Source organism: Amblyomma mixtum, chromosome 8, assembly GCF_055824585.1.
Source record: "Amblyomma mixtum isolate Tamu chromosome 8, ASM5582458v1, whole genome shotgun sequence".
Lineage (NCBI taxonomy): Eukaryota > Metazoa > Arthropoda > Arachnida > Ixodida > Ixodidae > Amblyomma > Amblyomma mixtum.
In genome coordinates this window covers 55,410,129-55,429,107 of record NC_143019.1, presented here as the reverse complement: position 1 = coordinate 55,429,107, position 18,979 = coordinate 55,410,129, and the positions used below count along the sequence as shown (strand labels likewise).

At 49.2% G+C, this 18,979-nt stretch overlaps 1 protein-coding gene across 1 annotated transcript in view; it reads right to left on the bottom strand.

The window, feature by feature from the left end:
• The window catches only part of LOC149332489 (kell blood group glycoprotein homolog), a 30,132-nt gene that overhangs the window by 5,579 nt on the left and 5,574 nt on the right, over positions 1-18,979 (bottom strand). Inside the window, exons 3-11 of the mRNA XM_089557524.1 lie at positions 18,166-18,219; positions 17,811-17,915; positions 14,889-15,061; positions 13,506-13,646; positions 11,158-11,331; positions 9,962-10,174; positions 6,549-6,600; positions 3,262-3,573; positions 392-589 (exon numbers count right to left, since the gene is read on the bottom strand). Of these exons, the coding sequence (XP_089413650.1) occupies positions 392-589; positions 3,262-3,573; positions 6,549-6,600; positions 9,962-10,174; positions 11,158-11,331; positions 13,506-13,646; positions 14,889-15,061; positions 17,811-17,915; positions 18,166-18,219 (1,422 nt within the window). The remainder of the gene's footprint in view (positions 1-391; positions 590-3,261; positions 3,574-6,548; positions 6,601-9,961; positions 10,175-11,157; positions 11,332-13,505; positions 13,647-14,888; positions 15,062-17,810; positions 17,916-18,165; positions 18,220-18,979) is intronic.

Sequence of the window (18,979 nt, the reverse complement as noted above, 5' to 3'; positions counted from 1 at the left end):
TTTATTACAAATCTTCTCTGCCTTGGGGGTTTCCCTTGAACATTTGACCAGCAATGCAATACAATTCGAACTTGGAACAGCGGGGAGAGATACATATGCCTGAATACAAGTGTAGAAATGAAAAAAAAAGACATCGTTAGGAACAATTTCATAATATATAAAAAAACATCATACATGTCCAAAAAAAAATCGAATGCACACAGCAGGTTGAGTAAGCGTTAGCTTACAGTATTTATGTGCGGAAAGAATTTTCTTGCTGTTAAAATTTTGAGCGTATTTTACTTCGTGTGGAAGAGTATTCCATACTTTTGCACCAATAAAAGTGAGCCGCGATACTGACGCTGGTAAGTGGATGGTGGATAGGCACATCAGTGCGTCGTGCGACACTTACTGAATAAGTAATCAATCAAGGACGCTGTTTCGGGTCCTTCTGGGTAGCCCATCAGGAACCATATCCGCTGAACAACGTCCCCCATCACGCAGAACAAGTCCTCCTGGATCCATTCAGTCGCCACGATCTTCAACTTTAGTCTTTGGTGCACACTCTTAGCCAGCCGACTGACGGCGTCCAGAGCGGTGAGCGGGACATCTTTGGACGGCCACGTTCGTAGGAGAACCGACAGTACAAGCGTTGGACATGATGTTCCATCATGCAAAAACAATCGAGAAACACGGAAGAATTTAATTTCTTCGCCGCGACCTGCTTGTGGTTTTTTGTAGCGAAAGCTACATTGGCCACGAACTTGCGGTTTCGCTGTGGCAGTGCTCCGAGGAGACACAGAGACCGATCTTGAGCCGTTGCCTAGCAACCGCCGCAGCTGGCGGACGCCGCGCGCTCGCCGCGCCATCTGGCATGACGTCACACCTCGCGCCTCGCCGCGGAGCCGCCGCCGCAGTTTTGTATGACGTCACACTGCTTGCCTCGTCGTTGCGCTCGCCTCCGCTCGCTTCGCCAGCCGAAATGCGACGTCGCTACCGAAATGTCATAAGACGAAACTGCTTTCCCTAAGTATATCCTGGCCTAGCTGAGCTAAGCAACATTTTTAAGGCGGAAGCCTTTAATGCCTCATCGTTGTAAGCAGGAGTTGTCGACAGAAATGTCACGCTTTTCAACTGGTCGAAACGGTCGTGACGTCACAGTGCGCGAATTTCAAACGGGGCCAATGGTACTTTGGCTAGTAGCCATGGAACCAATTAAAGGGATCGATAGTGATGCTCGAATTAAGTGAGAATTAGTTTCGTTAATTGCTTAATCACCCAATTAGCCTAATTAACCTTTCTAATCAGGCCAGATAAATAAATAAAACGGAGTAGGAAATTGGTCGAGTTCGGGAATCGAGCCCCGGTCTCCGGAGTGGGAGACGACCATGCTAACCACTCCGCCATGCCAGCTCGATAGTTTGGAATGAGCACGACCGGCTTTATTAATAAAGCCGGTCGTGGGAATGAGCAAAGGCGCGTCTAGTGAATACGGTGTCTTCGTTCACTCCCGTCTTCCTCCCTTCCCGTTACCGCGAGGTTTAGGTGTCCACCGAGATATGCGAGACAGGTACATTTCCTTTCCTCAAAACCAATTTACCGCCGAGCAAGGTCGAACGGGCGATGGAGTTCTATGGACTCTGGCAGCGTTGCAAGACGCTGTCGCATTTCACTATTAGAGGCGAAGCCTAACATCTTAACAACGCATCAGTGACACAAGCAGCAGCACCGCGCTTAAGCCTCACCGCACTTTAGGTCAACAAAGTGTCCCCCTGAATTTTAAAGGAGTCCCCATCTCAAGTTCTGAAGCCAAAGGAAATTTAAAATTTAAAATTGTTTTTTGAGGAAAGGAAATGACCCAGTGACTCCCTTTTAGAGGCAGGGCAAGCTGTTCATTTCCCGGGGTAGATTTAGAACACTCATTATTCTGAATGCTTATTGTTGGTAACGGAAGCCCAGCCCCCAGCCCACAGTAACTTGGTGCAGTTATCAAAGGAACGGGGCTTTAAATGCGGCACCGCATATCTTGAGGGTAGCAATTAGATGGAATCGATATCTCGGTTGAACCCTTGGTAACTGCGACAAGATGGTTGGTTTGGTTCTTTTTTTGAGGAAAGGAAATAACGCAGTAACTGTCTCACACATCTCGACGGACATCCGATTCGCGCCGTAAGGGATGAGATAAAGAAGGGAGTGAAAGAAGAAAGAGGTGCCGTAGTGGAGGTCTCCGGATTAATTTCGATCACCTAGGGAGGCCACGATTTTACTATATATTCCGCTTTGCGGTTCATAATAAAGTTCCAAGTTAGGGCTCGTGTTAACGCAAAAAAATGATAGGTGTAACGTTAAGGAATCGGAAGCGGGCGGGTGAGGGAACAAACACGGGTTAATGACATCCTAGTCGAAATCAAGAGGAAGAAATGAGCTTGGGCAGGGCATGTAATGCGAAGGCAAGATAACTGCTGGTCCTTACGGGTAACGGAGTGGATTCCAAGAGAAGGCAGGCGTAGCAAGGGGCGGCAGAAAGTTAGGTGGACGGATGAGATTTAAGAAGTTTGCGAGGTTACGGTGGACACAACTGGCAATGAACAGGGTTAATTGGAGAGATATGGGAAAGACCTTTGCCCTGCAGTGGGCGTAGTCAGGCTGATGATGATGCTGCTGCTGATGATGATGAGCTACAACTAACGTTGTAGTTCGAACTACAACTAACCGAACTACCTAGCCGAGCTACAACTCACGTTGTAGCTCGGACGTAGGATGTAGTTCGCCGCGGCCGGGATCGAACCCGCAGCGGCGGTCGAAATTCGATGAAGGCGAATTTCTAGGGCCCCGTGTACTGTGCGATGTCAGTGCACGCTAAAGAACCCCAGGTGGTCGAAATTTACCGAGCCCTTCACTGCGGCGTCCCTCATAGCTTGAGTTGCTTTGGGACGTTAATCCACCGTAAACCATAAAGCCATTCACTGTTTATCGTTTTTTATGATATACTACCAACCAAGCTGAGGCATGATGGGGATAAGTCGTTTAGGTTTGGGTTGGTTTATGGGGTTTAACGTCCCAAAACAACTCAGGCTATGAGGGACGCCGTAGTGAAGGGCTCCGGAAATTTCGACCACCTGGGGTTCTTTATCTTTCCGACTGGTCGAATATAGCGGAGAACCGAACGCCGGGGCGCACAGAGCGGGATAAACATCAAGCACGGCAGCGATGATCAGTATATCTCTGCGAAACAGACGCATTCTACAAACTACAAAAAAAAAAAAAGTCATTGATACGAACGGGTGCTGAAGTAGCTCTGGGAGACAGCCATCGCCATCACGCCGACGACTTTTCGGTAGCATAGATGTGCTACGCGGTCTCGCCGGTCTGGGAATTTCCTCAGCGACTCTGAGTCCATGATCTGGCCGTAGGCTAGTGGAAGAAGCTGGTGAACCAGGCTCCAAGACAGGAGCAGCCGGGAGTCTTCGAGTGATATCCGGTTGGGGTCGAGCAAGAGCACCACGAGCGTCGTCGAGTTCTCCTTCACCAGAACGCGGGAGTCGGCTCCGTATGTTTTGTCGGTGGCACTCGAAATCGCATGCACCCAAAGCCCTGTAGAGGAAGCGCGCGGTTAAGGTTTCGTTAGAACTAAAACACGCCCGCGTCAAGGGACCGTCGATTGCCACTCGATAGCCATCGACAGGGCAGTTCAAATACGTCTGTGATATCCGGCCCATTAAACCACAAGCAACGACATCCTGTATACTTCATGCATCAAGTGTCTAAGCACTATTCCAAACAGCACAGATAGCCGGCCCAATATTGCAAATGGATGGTTTCACTGTGGTCCTTTGCAGGACCTGCCCCGCCTCGGTGTCTTAGTGGTTACGGCGCTCGGCTGCTGACCCGAAAGACACGGGTTCGATCCCGACCGCGGCTGTAGAATTTCGTTGAAGGCGAAATTCTAGAGGCCCGTGTGCTGTGCGATGTCAGTGTACGTTAAAGAACCCCAGGTGGTGGAAATTTCCGGAGCCCTTCACTACGGCGTCCCTCATAGACTGAGTCGCTTTGGGACGTTAAACCCCAATAAACCAAACCAACGAAACCTTTGCAGGACCGCCCTTTGCCAATACGTTTCCAATATCGGACCAATTACTCGTGCTGGTTTGGTTTGGTTTGGTTTATGGGGTTTAACGTCCCAAAGCGACTAAGGCTATGAGGGACGCCGTAGTGGAGGGCTCCGGAAATTTCGACCACCTGGGGTTCTGCTAGGGATAATATCGCACATGAAACTGCACACGCCGCGGGTTAGGTTAGCATGTCATTATGAAGGTGCGGTGAAGATGTCGTGGATTCGTGGATAGCATCAAACATGTTGAAGAGGCGCCTTGTCTGGCTGAAGGTTGTGAATACATTTTTTTGGCGGGATGTTGTTTTACTGAAAAGAATACTCGAAGGGTCGCTGTCAAAATATTCTGAGGGGTGGTCCCGTGAGAATGTCATTAAAATTTTGGCCTCTCAAATTTCTTTTAATGCGTTAGCATTAAAAACCACGCCCGAGAAGAAAAAGTGCCTGACGTCGTCGTACGGCGTATCGTTGTGTACACTTGCCACTTGTCATCTATCGCCTGCCATGATTGGTAGAGGGATGAACCACCCGCCGCGGTTGGCAGGTGGCGAAATAGAGAGAGGGAAAACCCTTGCCCACTTGTAGGAAAGAGGAGGAAGAAGGGGGAAGGTGGCTGCCTGGCGAAGAACGGCCCATCCCTAAAAAATTACTGCAAAATATTTAATGACTAGTGATCCCCACGAATGACTCAGAAAAAATTAGAATGACTAAGAATGACTCGGAAAAAATGAAGATGCCTATGAATTACTCGGAAAAGAGTATACAGCTGAGTTGCTTAGCAGTTTGCTCAGCGAAGTTGAGTAAACAAAAACTTTAAGAGAGCAAACAAATGCATGACAAAGCTTATAAGGAAGTGTGAAGAGGAGATAAGAAGGGGAAGATAAGCAGATAAAAGCAAGGAGAAGACAATGCAAACGCGTTCTCATCCCGTGAATATAATCAGGCGCATTCGTATTTTTTTTTTGTGCGTACAGGCGCGGCCATAAGTAAACGGAGCACGCTATTGCGTTCGAAGTGCAATCATGCTTTCTCCATCGGTAATGAAGAAGCGTCGTTTGTCTAAAAGAAAGCCCACCAACCTCCGCTACCAGCATGCGCGCACCACTGCTGGAGATATCATTAGGTGACGCGTGAAAAATATTCGACGACAGTTGCGTGCTCCGTTTACTTTTGTCCGCGCCTGTACATGTCGTGCATATAACAGAGTTCTGCATGGTGCAAAACGCCGCTTGTTTGCCAAGATAGCCGGACACATCGAGGGTGCTCAAAACGGCCCGTATGCTTCTCTAAGTACCCGATCGAAAACATCCAAATACCTTACTTTTATCACGGGTTCTTGAGTTAATGTGTCGTTAATGTTGCTGCAGTGGGCATGGAAACCGGATGCTGGGAACAAGACCACCAGTTCGATGCCTTCTACGGAGGCACCACTATAAGGCCGATGATTTTAGCCAACGGGTTCGTGTTCCCAGTTCAGTGGCGGCTAGCTAATCCCAGATGGTTCACTTTCATTGAACGTCCAACCGTCTCGCACCTTAGCCCCTCTTTGCTGATCGTTCACTTAAAATGTTCAACAGCGCATCAGTACCTTCTTTGATTTTTGCTACTTCAGTCCATGTACGGTTGTGGGAGACTGTCATACTACTATTTATACTTCTTTACTTTACTGCTACCGCCACCAGCACCAATAACACCCACCAACAACACTACCATTACCACCACCACCACTACTGCTGCCACCACCTGCACCACTAACACCCACCACCACTACTGCTACCACCACCAGCACCAATAACACCCACCAACACCACTACCATTACCCCCACTACTGCAACTATTACCACCATCACTACTACTGCTACTACTACTACTACTGCTACTACTTCCACTACTACTACTACTACCACCACCAGCATCCCTACCACCCACCAGCACTACTACCATCACCACCACCACTGCTACTACAATTACTACTACAACAACCACTACTACAACCACCACCACTACCATCGTCAGCACTACTGCTACTATTACTTACTACTACTGCTACTACTATTACTACTACTGCTACTACTATTACTGCTACGACTACTACTACTACTACTACTACTACTGCTACTACTTCCACTACTACTACTACTACCACCACCAGCATCCCTACCACCCACCAGCACTACTACCATCACCACCACCACTGCTACTACAATTACTACTACAACAACCACTACTACAACCACCACCACTACCATCGTCAGCACTACTGCTACTATTACTTACTACTACTGCTACTACTATTACTACTACTGCTACTACTATTACTGCTACTACTACTACTACTACTACTACTACTACTACTACTACTACTACTACTACTACCACTGCTACCCTTATCACCACCACCACTATACTGCTACTACTAATACTAGTTATTCATAACAGGAAGTGAAGTAGAACGTACATCCTGAAACGTAACCTTCGGTGAAGGTACCGAGTTTTTCGACAGTGGTGTACTTCGACCGCAATCTCGTCTGCCTGAGGGCTGTTAAACGCTCCATGACTGCAATAAAGAAAAAGAAATGCACAACATTATTTTGCCCTTTGAGACAGGCGCAGGATCAAAACCTATAAAACAGTTCCGATGTTTTGCGGCTATGACAAGCAAGGCATCAAAACCGATCTCCAATGTGAACATGCATGCGCACTGTTTTGCCAGCTCCCGACGAGTCAGTGATTTATATAGCTTGCGTTCAAAAACAAAACATCGCAGAAGTCGTTTGAGTTTACAAAGAAACAAGAAACACCCAGGATGACGTCAAACGAATTCTAAACACGGCCCATAATACAAAGGGTAAAAAAAAAAACTGGGGCGGACACTTAAGCTCCGCCTTAAGGGTATACGACGCGATAGCTTAGTGGGTTAATGCCTATATATGCAGAATTGTTACTGCCCATACACGCAGAATTGGTCATTCTGTACTAACTGACGGCGAGTCCTCACATACCACTTGGGGCAGCGGTTTAGCGATGCGCCACTGCATCGGCAGGTGGCTGTTTCTATCAAAGCCGCCGGTGGGGCTTGTGCGGCCTATGTTGCTCTTCTTGAGCAACCTCTCGCGCAGCTGGCGGCACGCTCCTCTGACGCTCCTCCGAAGCTTGGGAAGTAACTTGGGTTGCTATGCAACGGCTCAAATCGTACATACGTACAAAAAGCATCTGTCGTGACGTCATTACTGAAGAGAGCCGACTCCATATGTTCCTCAAGTGAAGAAAAAAGGAAGGAGAAGAACCGAGTCATTTCTGACCTCCAAAAGAACGGCTACCCAAGCTCATTCATCCGGCGCATTATCAGGAAACAAGAAAGGCAAAACAAAATCCGGTCTATTATTTCCTCAGACGCATGCCAGAAGCGGAAACGTGTTTGCGTCCCCTACGTGAGAGGCGTGAGCGAGACGCTCGGTCGCATTCTCGGAAAAGAAGGGGTGCTGACAACGCACAAACCGACCAGTACTATCGGTCGCCTTCTCCCCCGCCCAAAAAACCGGCAGCCCAGAGAAAAGGCCCAGGGCGTCGTGTACAAAATTCCGTGTTCCGTCTGCCCGGCGTCGTACATAGGGGAAACGAAGAACTTCGCGGAAAGGATGAACCAACACAAAGCGGACGTCCGTCACATGAATCGTCAACGCAGCGCCGTGGCCGAACACTGTGAAGGGTGTGACCACCCAATTGACTTCGACAGCACCATTGTATTGGAAACGGAAGCTAACCCACGCAGGAGGCTTCTACTCGAGTCGTGGCACATACAGCAAACACGAGAGAATGTTAATCGTTCCCTGGGGACTCTCCCCTCATCCTACGTCCATGGGCTGCGGCCATTGACCCGCAGGTCCTCCACACAGGGGCTTAAAAAGCCAAGCTGCGCTCGCCCGTAGTCACACCGTGAAGAAGGGGCCGAGCCGGTCCCGAAACGTCGTGTTTTTCCTGTATTTTACTTGGTTGGCGTCACTTACCTTCTCCTAAGGAATGTACAGCCTTTGTCAAAAGTTTAGAGCCCAGGGGGTTTGCTTCTAAGCACTATTGTGTCGCTCCTGTAGCACTCATGGAAGTCCCTCGCATCGGAGGGAGCAGGACGAAAAACCTTCTTACCTTCAGGAGATTTGGGACGCTGAGCGCGCATTACGAGCGAAGCAGTATGGCCCAGAAGCAAACCCCCTGGGCTGTAAACTTCTGACAAAGGCTGTACAGTGGTGAGCAGCCTTGTCTAGAGCGCTTGAGCAGTGCGCACTTGGTAACAAAAACCGAAATTAGAGAGCAGCCCCTCATTACAGGGCAAAGTTTTCGTGCCTGCTTTGTTTACGAGGCCTTTGTTTGCGAGGCCTGCTTTGTTTACGCTACTTCCGTGCAAGCGTTGCAGCTGGACCCTAGAGGCTGCCACAAAATCTGGATTTGTTTGCAAGGAAGTGCACCGCCCGAGCGCTCTAGACAAGGCTGCTCACCACTGTACGTACGGTGACAAGACTCTTGTCCTGTGTGAGCGCATGAGTGCGTTCACATTAAAAGGCTTTCCACAAAGATAATGGAAAAATTAGGCGACAGCTATTATTGATGATTAAAAACAGCGAAAAGGGCCGCCATTGACAAGCACTCTGAAAGAGGCCATTGGGATTAGTCACTTCTTGAAGCGGAGTTTTCTAACTGGTTTGATCGAAGAGCTTTGATGAACGCTGAACGATCGTTATGTCATCGCTGCTGTGACATTACGGAAAGAATTTGGGAGCTGCACGGAAGGCAAAGTAGGCAGAATGGGTCAGCCATATTATCTATGTGATCTCGGAAGAATAGGTAGACGATGAAGAGCAAAATGACGAAAAAGAAGATCCCCACGATAAAATACAGGGACCGTATTAAGTAAACATTCAGTTTGATTTCATTTCATTTCATTATGACGCCAATTCTGTCGAAAGCAACAGGAGGTACGAAAGCATACAGCCAATCACAGGCGCCGCAGCTTACAGCCGCAGCATCCAGTGCAGCCATGATCTGACAATTCGTCGCACGATGATTCCACAGTTTATTTTCCTTGACGATATTTGCCCAGGTTAGGCTCGTCAGACCTACTTCAGAGCGCGTCTCCGTGCTGCGTTATTCATCGGCGTTAGGGGCGGTCGACCATTATTGCAAGCGGATGACGTAATGTGTTTTATATCACGGTCAGCCTAAAGTCACACCACACGATCGACGTCACCTGGAGCAAACAAGCAATAAGAGGGAGGAGACCCAGTGAAATGAAAACGAAATGAATTGTCGCTTAATGCGTCCTCTGGAGGTTTCAGGAGCGACCTGTGGCAAACCATTGCTGCCCCGACTTTCTCGTGGGTATGTCGAATATTTTAGTGTGAAAGCAGTAATTCGGAGGTTCAGACACGAGCAATATCGTATCTTGTATGCACACCACGGGACCACAGAGAAAAAGAAGCAGAAAACAAAAAAAGAAAAGGAAAAGATACCCCATAGTTAAGTCTGACCAACACGATGGGGGCCACCAAATTTGGCCTACACCCCCCAATTTGGTCCACCCCACCTCCGAATTTGACCTCGGGCGATTTGGACCAAAATTGACGTTTAACCTAATTTAAGTGTGCTCAACACGATGTTGGCCACCAAATTTGGCCCATCCACCCCCACAAATCGCCAACAATCAGGTAAGTCTCGTGTAAACAAACTAATTAAACCAATTTGAAACATAGCTAACCAGCAAAATCAAAAGCCCGTGCTTTCGCACAGAATCGCAAATTGCAAACATTCTGTCGTTTTTTTTCGATGGTTGTCGCTATCCCTTTTTATTCTAAACACGAATCACTTTACTCGAGTTACAAAAAATTTTGTACTCGATTTACGCCACTGCAGAGTTGTCCGTATGTACCCACCGACAAGTTCTGCAGGGATGATGCGCGAGACTAAGGGCGCAGAGTCGAGGCTTGAGTTGTAAACATCCAAGTAGTTCATGTAAAATCGGGACAGCCTAGACCCGTTGTACTTGTTGTGATGGGTCTTTATCCAGTCTTCGTCGTCCCTGTTTATCGACATCTGCAGTGAAATGGAGTTCCGAAAAGAGGCATACATAATCACACTTTGCGAAAATAATCATTAATAGAATATTTTTGTTCATCACACTATCTAGGTAGCTGAAAAACAATGTACAGGAGGAGGTCCCAGAGTTAGTGTTTGTATCGGACCCATAGTCGTGACTATATGAAGAATGTACTGGGATTTCTGAGTTGGGCGCCTGCTTGTCAATTTCTTAGGCTCATGACTCGCCGGCGTGTGCGTCCGCGGTTGTCCCATGTCAGCTGTCAAACTGATGACGTCATAAACATGGCATAGTATGCGTAACACGAAATTAATATCACACCTTAGCTGTCAATTAATAAAAATCGATAACATCATTAACATGGCGTAAAATGTCGTAACACGAAATTAATTTTCACACCTGAGCTGTGAATTAATTAAACATTGATGGTGTCATTGACATGGCTTAGTATGTAGTAACATGGAATTAGTTAAAATTAAGTAATTAATTTTTTTAAAGTTAATAAAAGTGATTAGAGAAACTTATGACGTGATAAAATGGCGTAGTAAGTTGTAACCGGAGATGTTCTACGCATGCGCGCTATGCCACCTATGACGTCATCACCACAGTAACGGGGGCAGCAGCAGAGGCGGAAATGGCTTTGGCCTCATCGCACTTCAGTAACAGCAAAGTGGTTTATGGTTTATGGTTTATGGGGTTTAACGTCCCAAAGCGACTAAGGCTATGAGGGACGCCGTAGTGGAGGGCTCCGGAAATTTCGACCACTTGGGGTTCTTTAACGTGCACTGACATCGCACAGTACACGGGCCTCTAAAATTTCTCCTCCAAAGAAATTCAAAGTGCCCCCAGAATTTTTTGATCACAATTAATCAGGAGCCTTCCCCCACGACGTCTCTCAGTCCACGCTCTGCTTTGGGATGTGAAATCCCACATACCCCCCCTCCTCTACATTCCGGTGAGAGATAAGCAAGGCACTCACGTCTATCGTCACGTGCCCATATAAATTCTCGTAGGCGCTGAACGAGACGAAAGTAGGGAAGCCGTGTATGAAAGACAGGTTAACCAGCCGCCCCAGGATGTCGAAATTCGGGTCGGGAGCAAGGTTGGCGATGTCGAGGCCCAGCTGGGACAGGAACGACACCACCACATCCACCTGCACGTAGGGTGGAAGAAAACCCTTTCTGCTCCGACACAAGTAAACGCCTGAAGAGCATTTGTGGCCTTTTTTTATTGAGATCACGTCACGAAGCGAAGAACTGTGTCATAAGTAAAATTTAGTGTGTCACATCTGTCGCGTGTCCCTGTATGCAATTTTGTACTCGCGACGACGAACGCTGTTTTTGCGTCGGCTTCTCGTGACATTTGGGCGCCGTTAAGATAGCCGCGGTGTGAGTGAGTGAGTAAGTAAACGTCTATTGAAGAGGATGGCGGCAGGAGAGAATGAGGGTGGGTCCTCAGTCCAGGGCTCCAGAGGAGGAGGACGAGGTAGAAGAGGAAAGGCAGGGAGATTAACCTGAATAATAATCGGTTTGCTACCCTACACGGGAGGAAGGGGGTGAGGGGATAAAAAAATGAAAGAGAAAGGGGAGTAACAGAAAATTGAAGACACTCTAAATGGCTGAGGCTTAGCTAAGGTTAAGCCTAGTCAGATGCGAAGCATATTGATGGCTAGGCTTGGTAAAGTTCCTCGCTTTGTTCTTCAGTTGTTGTAGAACGTTGTCGCTGAGCCGCATATTGAGCACGCCGCTTAGCCAGACGTTCATCCCGCTCTTCATCGGTCTCTGTGGCACGCTGAAGCTTTCGCTTCTCGTTCAAATCAGCCCTGCTTCTAGTCGTCATCCCAACACCTGGCCGCCTCGTAAGTGCCCGGAGAGCGAGGCAAGCTCAGCTTTATACCGCTGCTGTAGCGTCACGTGGTCAGCTGCAGCGCCTCTGATGTGGAGCCTCCACCGCCGCGGCCGACCGCGCGAGCCGGCAGCCCATCTCTCCTCTGCTGTGACGTCATGTTGTCACGTGGTCAGCCGCCGCGCCTCTGATGTGGAGCCTCCACCGACGCGGCCGACCGCGCGAGCCGGCAGCCCATCTCTCCTCTGCTGTGACGTCATGTTGTCACGTGGTCAGCCGCCGCGCCTCTGATGTGGAGCCTCCACCGCCGCGGCCGACCGCGCGAGCCGGCAGCCCATCTCTCCTCTGCTGTGACGTCATGTTATCACGTGGTGTCACGTGGTCACGCTAAAGATCAATGGTAGCTCCACCGCCGCGCTTGACGGGCTGTAGTGTAGCTCTAGTAATATGCTTCGCATAAAAAGCGTTCGGTGAAGTCACAACCTATCGTGCAGGCCAGAAGTCCGCAAGGAGGTTAGCAGTGCCTTGGAGGCTTTCACCGCCGACGATCGCCGCGGCCAGTGGCCGAGAATCTTCATTTCAGTCAGTGGGCATGGGTCTAGGCGGTCCAGCGCACGGCTGAGGGATTGTCTTTCGGTGCTGTAGGCAGGACAGTCACAAAGAATGTGTGATATACTCTCGTCATACCCGCAGATGGCACATGCAGGGCTATTAGCCATACCAATTAAGAAAGAGTAATGGTTGGTGAAAGCTGCACCAAGCCAGAGGCGGCACAGCAAAGTTTCTTCACGTCGTGGTAGGCCTGATGGAAGCCGGTCCAAGGATTTTAGACGTGAATTGCAGAATTGGCCGGAATTCCAGAGGATTCTGCCGACCTTCTGGATGGATGGATGGATGGATGGATGGATGGACGGACGGACGGACGGACGGACGGACGGACGGACGGACGGACGGATGGATGGATGGATGGAGCGCCCCCTTTGAAACGGGGTGGTGGCCATTGCCACCATGCTGAGCTTTTCTTTCTTTATTTTTGTTCAACTGTGTTGTCAATTCTCATTAAGATTCACCATCTTCTTTACCTACGGTTTCCTGCACTTCTAACTTACACTTCTAACTTCTAGCGATGAGAAAGAGCGCTGCCTGGTGGTCGAGGCGTGTACTGGTCAGCTTCTCCTCACACAGCTCCAGGGCCGCATTATGTGGTTGTAGACGGTGGTGCTTTTGGGGACGTGTCCATGTGATAGGTGTTAACAGTTGGGGTGTCGCTGCACCATGGACATTTGTCTTCGAAAAGTGTTGGGTGTAGGTGAAGTGAGTGGTGTGTGTTGGGACAGGTATTTGAAGACTGCGTAGGAGGCAGGAGTCTTCAGAGAGGGAATGATGAGGAAGAAGGTTTGAATCACACTATAAGAGTCCATGTGTTACCGGCAGTGTTCTCGGTGGTATAGTGACATCGTTCTGCCCCCAATTAACTCTCACCTGGGATCCGTACGGGTCGGTCCCGAGTCGGACGCACGCCTGATACAAGGCGGCCGCCTTCTCCGCTGGTTTCTGAGATTCCTTTGGGATGCGCATGGTTTGGAACGTGTTTCTGATGACTTCTTCTGTGTCGCGTGCGATCTGGTAGGAGGTGGGGAGAAGCAGCAGAGCAATGAGAGACGAAGTTTAGGTTTTGTTATCCAAGATAACTACTCGTTATTGATGTCAAGGTAAGCACATTGCACGAACATGGACTGCCTTCCCTTGTGACGTCCCTTCCGCTCTGGTGATGTCACATCCCTTCTGCCAATGGACAGATTTTATGATTCATGTCTTATTTTATGCTTTTTTGTAGTAGTTTATGCTATGATACATACCATTTACACTTGGATACTGAGCAGTCAAGGGTAGCAAAATGAGGTGCTCAATATGACGTGTGTATTAGAGAAGGAGAAGTCATCGAAACCAAGGAAGGCAGGAACGTTTAATAATCTTAAAAAATTGTGGTGTAGATCAGGGGGAAATCAGCATTTTAATCATTTTATGGCTGAAAGTCCACTGATTAGAAAACAAGAAGAAAAAAAACCACATGCCGCCCGTGCGGACCAAACCCCAACTTCGATTATCTTTCAGCGAATTATTTTCAGCCATAAAATGATTGCACTAATAATTTTTTCATTGATGTTCACCTTGCATTTAAAATCAAAACAGAATCATTCCCCTACAATTTCTTAGGTTTCGGTTGCTGTTCGCTTCCTTATACGTACTTATATACAATAGGATGTAATATTTAGCTGACAGGTACTGCGGATTTAGAATATTCAAAAGTTTGCATAAATTTCCTTTAAAGAGCGGCCTGTCTATGCTAGGATGCGTTCTATCCCTAGCCATCGGCTGGCGTCAGTTTTGTTGTGCACGCCTTCATGGAGTGCTTTTTGCAGGCGAAAAGCAGCCCCGCGTGATGATGGTGATGATGACGAGGAGGAAAAAACACAGAGGTCCACGCTAAGGCTCTGTGAAAGCGCTTGCTCCGCTAGGGCCCGTTGGTCATCTGCCGAGCCCAAATGAAGTCAAGCACTCCATGAAGGAGGGGATGGTAAGGGAAATAAGGGGAGGTAATAGGAACGTAACATGAGTACAGAATGTATTCTGCGTCTGCCCTGATCTCCGGACAGTTCGGACAATGAGCTTTGTCACGCCATCCGAAGTTGCAGGTGGGGTGAGGAGAGATTTAGTTTGAATTCTTTGTGAATGACATGCGCCTCTTCCGTGTTGAGTGACGGGTGAGGTTGGGGTAACACAGGCAGCGCATGTTTGCCTGCAAAAAACGCTGCATGAGGGCAAGGCTTTAATGCGGCGGTACTCCGTGGAGAAATAACTCACCTTTGTGATGGCGGTAAGCTCCCCTGAGAAGTTACTGCATACAAAGTTGTAGAAGTCGTCGCACGGTGGATAGCTCCAGTTGAGGGCTGCGCGGATTATCTTCGCAGCGATCCGGCCGCCGTCGGGACGGGGCGTAGTGGTTGTTGGCGGCAGCGTTCTCTTCGACGTAGGAGCTGCGGGCGAGGCAGGAATACCGAGCCGAATGTCAGTGGATCGGGTAGCATGTAGGCACTTTGGCAAAGTAGAGAACTGGACAGGACGAGCGCTGGCCCCGTCCACTTCTCTGTTGTGTCCTTGTGTTTTTGGGCTTCCGCACCTGGCCAGACTCGAAGACTCTTTAAACTATTAACGCTGAATCGCTGCGCAAGGCAAGCTATCAACACAGAGCAAACTATTAGATATAATTCGCACTTGCCTATTCACATACGTTTGTTCTCGGCGTTTTAACGTAGCCCTCTTTTGTTGCGGAAGCAACACTACGCTAGTCGCCGAGCCATTTCGCGGAGCCGGAGAAAGGCCATAGTGCGCATGCGCGAGGAGCAGTGACGTCACACGGCGCACAGCTGACGCGCCGCCGCTGCGCGGGTGACTCGGAGGTGTCGTCGCCCCGCTCGCCAATTGCGCATGCGCAGTAGCGGCGCATAGCTAGCGTGCCGGGGCCGCCGCCGCTGCGGCGCGCTCTCCATCGCCTCTCTCTCTCTCTCCTCGTTGCTTTCGCAATCCTTCAGGTTTAACCAGAACTAAACTGCTGCCAATTTTTTTTTATTACAGCGAGAGCTATTATACTCGCCTTTAACGGCTCTCAGCAGAGGTGTTGTCGATGAGCTTGACTTTAGGGCTTCACCGAACCGTAAGGCTTAGCTTAACAGCCAGCACAGGCTGCCGTAGCGCGCTGCCGGTGGCTGTTTCTGCGCGTTGCCTGCTCATGAAAATGCCAATAACGGAATGAACTAATTACAGTTATTTTACCAGACCCTGTTTTGTCAGCGTTATAACCGAATTGTGCTCAGTATTTAAAGCGAGTTAATGGCAATACTTGTGCGTCTTTCCGCTTTCTTTTTTTGGATGCCATTGGGATAAGGACATTCCTTGAAGCAGGACCGCGTGTAATTACTGGGTATAGGATAGAACGCTCGCTCGGCGAGCGAGCAGTAAATCGCATCTCCCTCACAAAAATTTTTTTAGACAATCTATAGACTGTCCATGGACTTCTGTCTATAAAGCCTATAGACTCTCTATAGATAATTCCTAGAGAATAGTCTTCGACAGTCTGTAGACAATGTACAGATTTATGTCCATACGCTTTTAGTAGACTTTTGTCTATAGACAGTCTACAGGCTATGAATAGACAAAAAGAAATGTCTATAGGAAGGCAATAGTCTCTCTAAGAAGTCTATAGACTGTCTATAGGCCATTTTTATAAGGGCTCTGCTGTTTTGCCGAGCGCAACGCCGGTCAGGTCGCCAGTGCAGTTTCACAGGCCCATTTTGGAGTCTCACAATGTGACTTCCCTGTTTGGCCTCTGCTCTTGCTGAATTTAACCGAAGCATAGCCGTAAGCTTAGCCGGAGTTATTTAGCACTACAGGTTTTGTGTAGCCGCCTCGAGACTGCTTTCGTGGACTTCAGCATGAGGCTCTACAGGTTTCGCGCACGTGTTTGTGCGCTGCATTATAATTTGGTGCTGATTCCCCTTGACCTTCCAAGAGTTATTTTTTTGTGTACGCGTCACCTAGGATCAGAGCTAGATGTCCAAATCTATTGAAGGAGACAGGTTGTTGGTGGTTTTGTGGGCCTTCGTCAGGCTGTCTGGAACAGCTTTTTGCCTGTGAACCCGCGAGAATATTTCTGGAAAATTAAATTGAATTGAATTGTTTTGAAATTGAACCAGAGCTTAACCGGAGTCTAATATCGTCGCCAGACGTGCCGACGGCCCAGCGAAGCAAAACCATGAGCCAACCAGGCTGAACACATGCTTTCACACGTCTACTCGGTTTAACTAGGTTAAAATCCTACAATTTTGGAAAAATCCGACGCATAAGTACGTTAGTATCGATTTTCGCGAGCCCCTTATCCCCTGTCCATGTCTTCTCTTCACTTGCAGAGCGATTCGTGTCATCCCAGATTGAGTTACTGCGCTCGTCCTTTCTCCGAAATTCTCTCCGCAAGCGAAACCCAGCACTGTCCCCCCCCCCCCCCCCCCCCCACACACACACACGCACACGGACTCTCATACTCACTCTCTCTCTCTCCTCGCTCCACTCCTACACTCATACACTCATACACTCATACTGATACACTCATACTGATACACTCATACTCATACATTCATACTCATACACTCATACTCATACACTCATACTCATACACTCATACTCATACACTCATACTCATACACTCATACTCATACACTCATACTCATACACTCATACTCATACACTCATACTCATACACTCATACTCATACACTTATCACTCCTGCACCGCCGCGGTGGCTCAGTGGTTACGGCGCTCGGCTGCTTACCCGAAAGACGCGGGTTCGATCCCGGCCGCGGCGGCTGAATTTCGATGAAGGCGAAATTCTAGAGGCCCGTGTGCTGTGCGATGTCAGTGCACGTTAAAGAACCCCAGGTGGTCGAAATTTCCGGAGCCCTTCACTACGGCGTCCCTCATAGCCTGAGTTGCTTCGGGACGTTAAACCCCAGTAAACCAACCAAACCAAACTTATCGCTCCTCGTTTTTCTTCCCACGTGATGCGTCATCGGCATCTTCCTCCTTCGCGACCAAACAATTTTCGCGTTTGCAAAGGCCACGCGTCTGCGCAGCGGCCAAAGCGACAATAATCGCACTTTTCTCGGCTGAAATTTGGAGCGTGTGAAAAAGCACTCAGAACCGTCGAAATGGCGGCTACGTATATATACGCACATGGCTTCTTAGTGCGTTCTTTCTCATTTGCGGGCCCGGGCGGACCTCGGCCGATCCCTTTGCTCCCGATGATCTCGATGTCGACGGCTTCCCCGCTACTGTCGTCTGCATCGCATCAGGCCACAACAAAGAGTATTAGTATAGCGGACACCCACATATGCAAAGCGGTTGCATGAGCTAAATATAGCGCATCACGATATGCGCATGCGCGAAGCCTTCCGAAATGACCTGTTGCATGCTTACACTCATGGAAGAAACAAAAATTTAAAAGGGAGCGTCACGTGACAGTTTTGAAGCCTAGTCATAATGAGTGAAGGAAGAAAGTCGGGCCCACATCACAGCATGAGGGACATACTAATGGCCAGGCACACGTCCGTCGCGGCCGTCTCCTGGGCCGACTTTTTCGCGTCTAGTGGGAGCAAACAAAAATGGAGGTCTTTGCAACACCATGCGGTGACAAAGCTGGTCGCCTGACGCAATACTCCCTCTCGAGTTTTCTTCCACCCATGCGTACGTACCCCTTTGCCAAAAGTAAACAGGTTTTTGAAGCGAAAAGCTTCACTAGGCTCGTCAACACCGGGTCTGGCGTACGCCGTAATAAATTTTAGCAACAGCTGCGCATGCGCGAAACCGAGCAACGTCACGCGGAGCGCAGGTGGCCGCTGCTGCCCCAGCCGCCGTCGCCGCCGCGCGCTGACTCCGTCGTCTGAGCGTCGCCGCTTCTCCTCCTCGCCACCGGTTTACCCTTCGCCGCTGCCACGCGGTCGCAGCCGCCGTCCCAAGAGGAGAAGGTTCTTTCGCAAGGCGTTGCGAGAACGCGTGAGCGGCGGCGGCGGCCATCGAAGAGGCGGCCATCCTCGCCACCGTTTGACCTTTCGCCGCAGCCGTGCGCAGTGAGTGCACATTTGAAAGGAGGGGTGTATAGAACAGGCGCTTGCCCATAGAACAGGCGCAGACACTCGCCATGGAAGGAGAAGAAGCAACAGTCGGACGGCGCAGAAACACCGATCCAGAAGTGGTAGCTTGGGAGTTGTCTGAAAAGCAGCGAGAGCTTTCCGCTTATCCAGGCTTAACCTTAGCTAAGCCACAGCCAGTTTTTGCTTCTCAACCGTATAGTGGAGCGTTTACCGCACCCCCAAATACCGAAAGGTGTCATATCGTGAGGACAG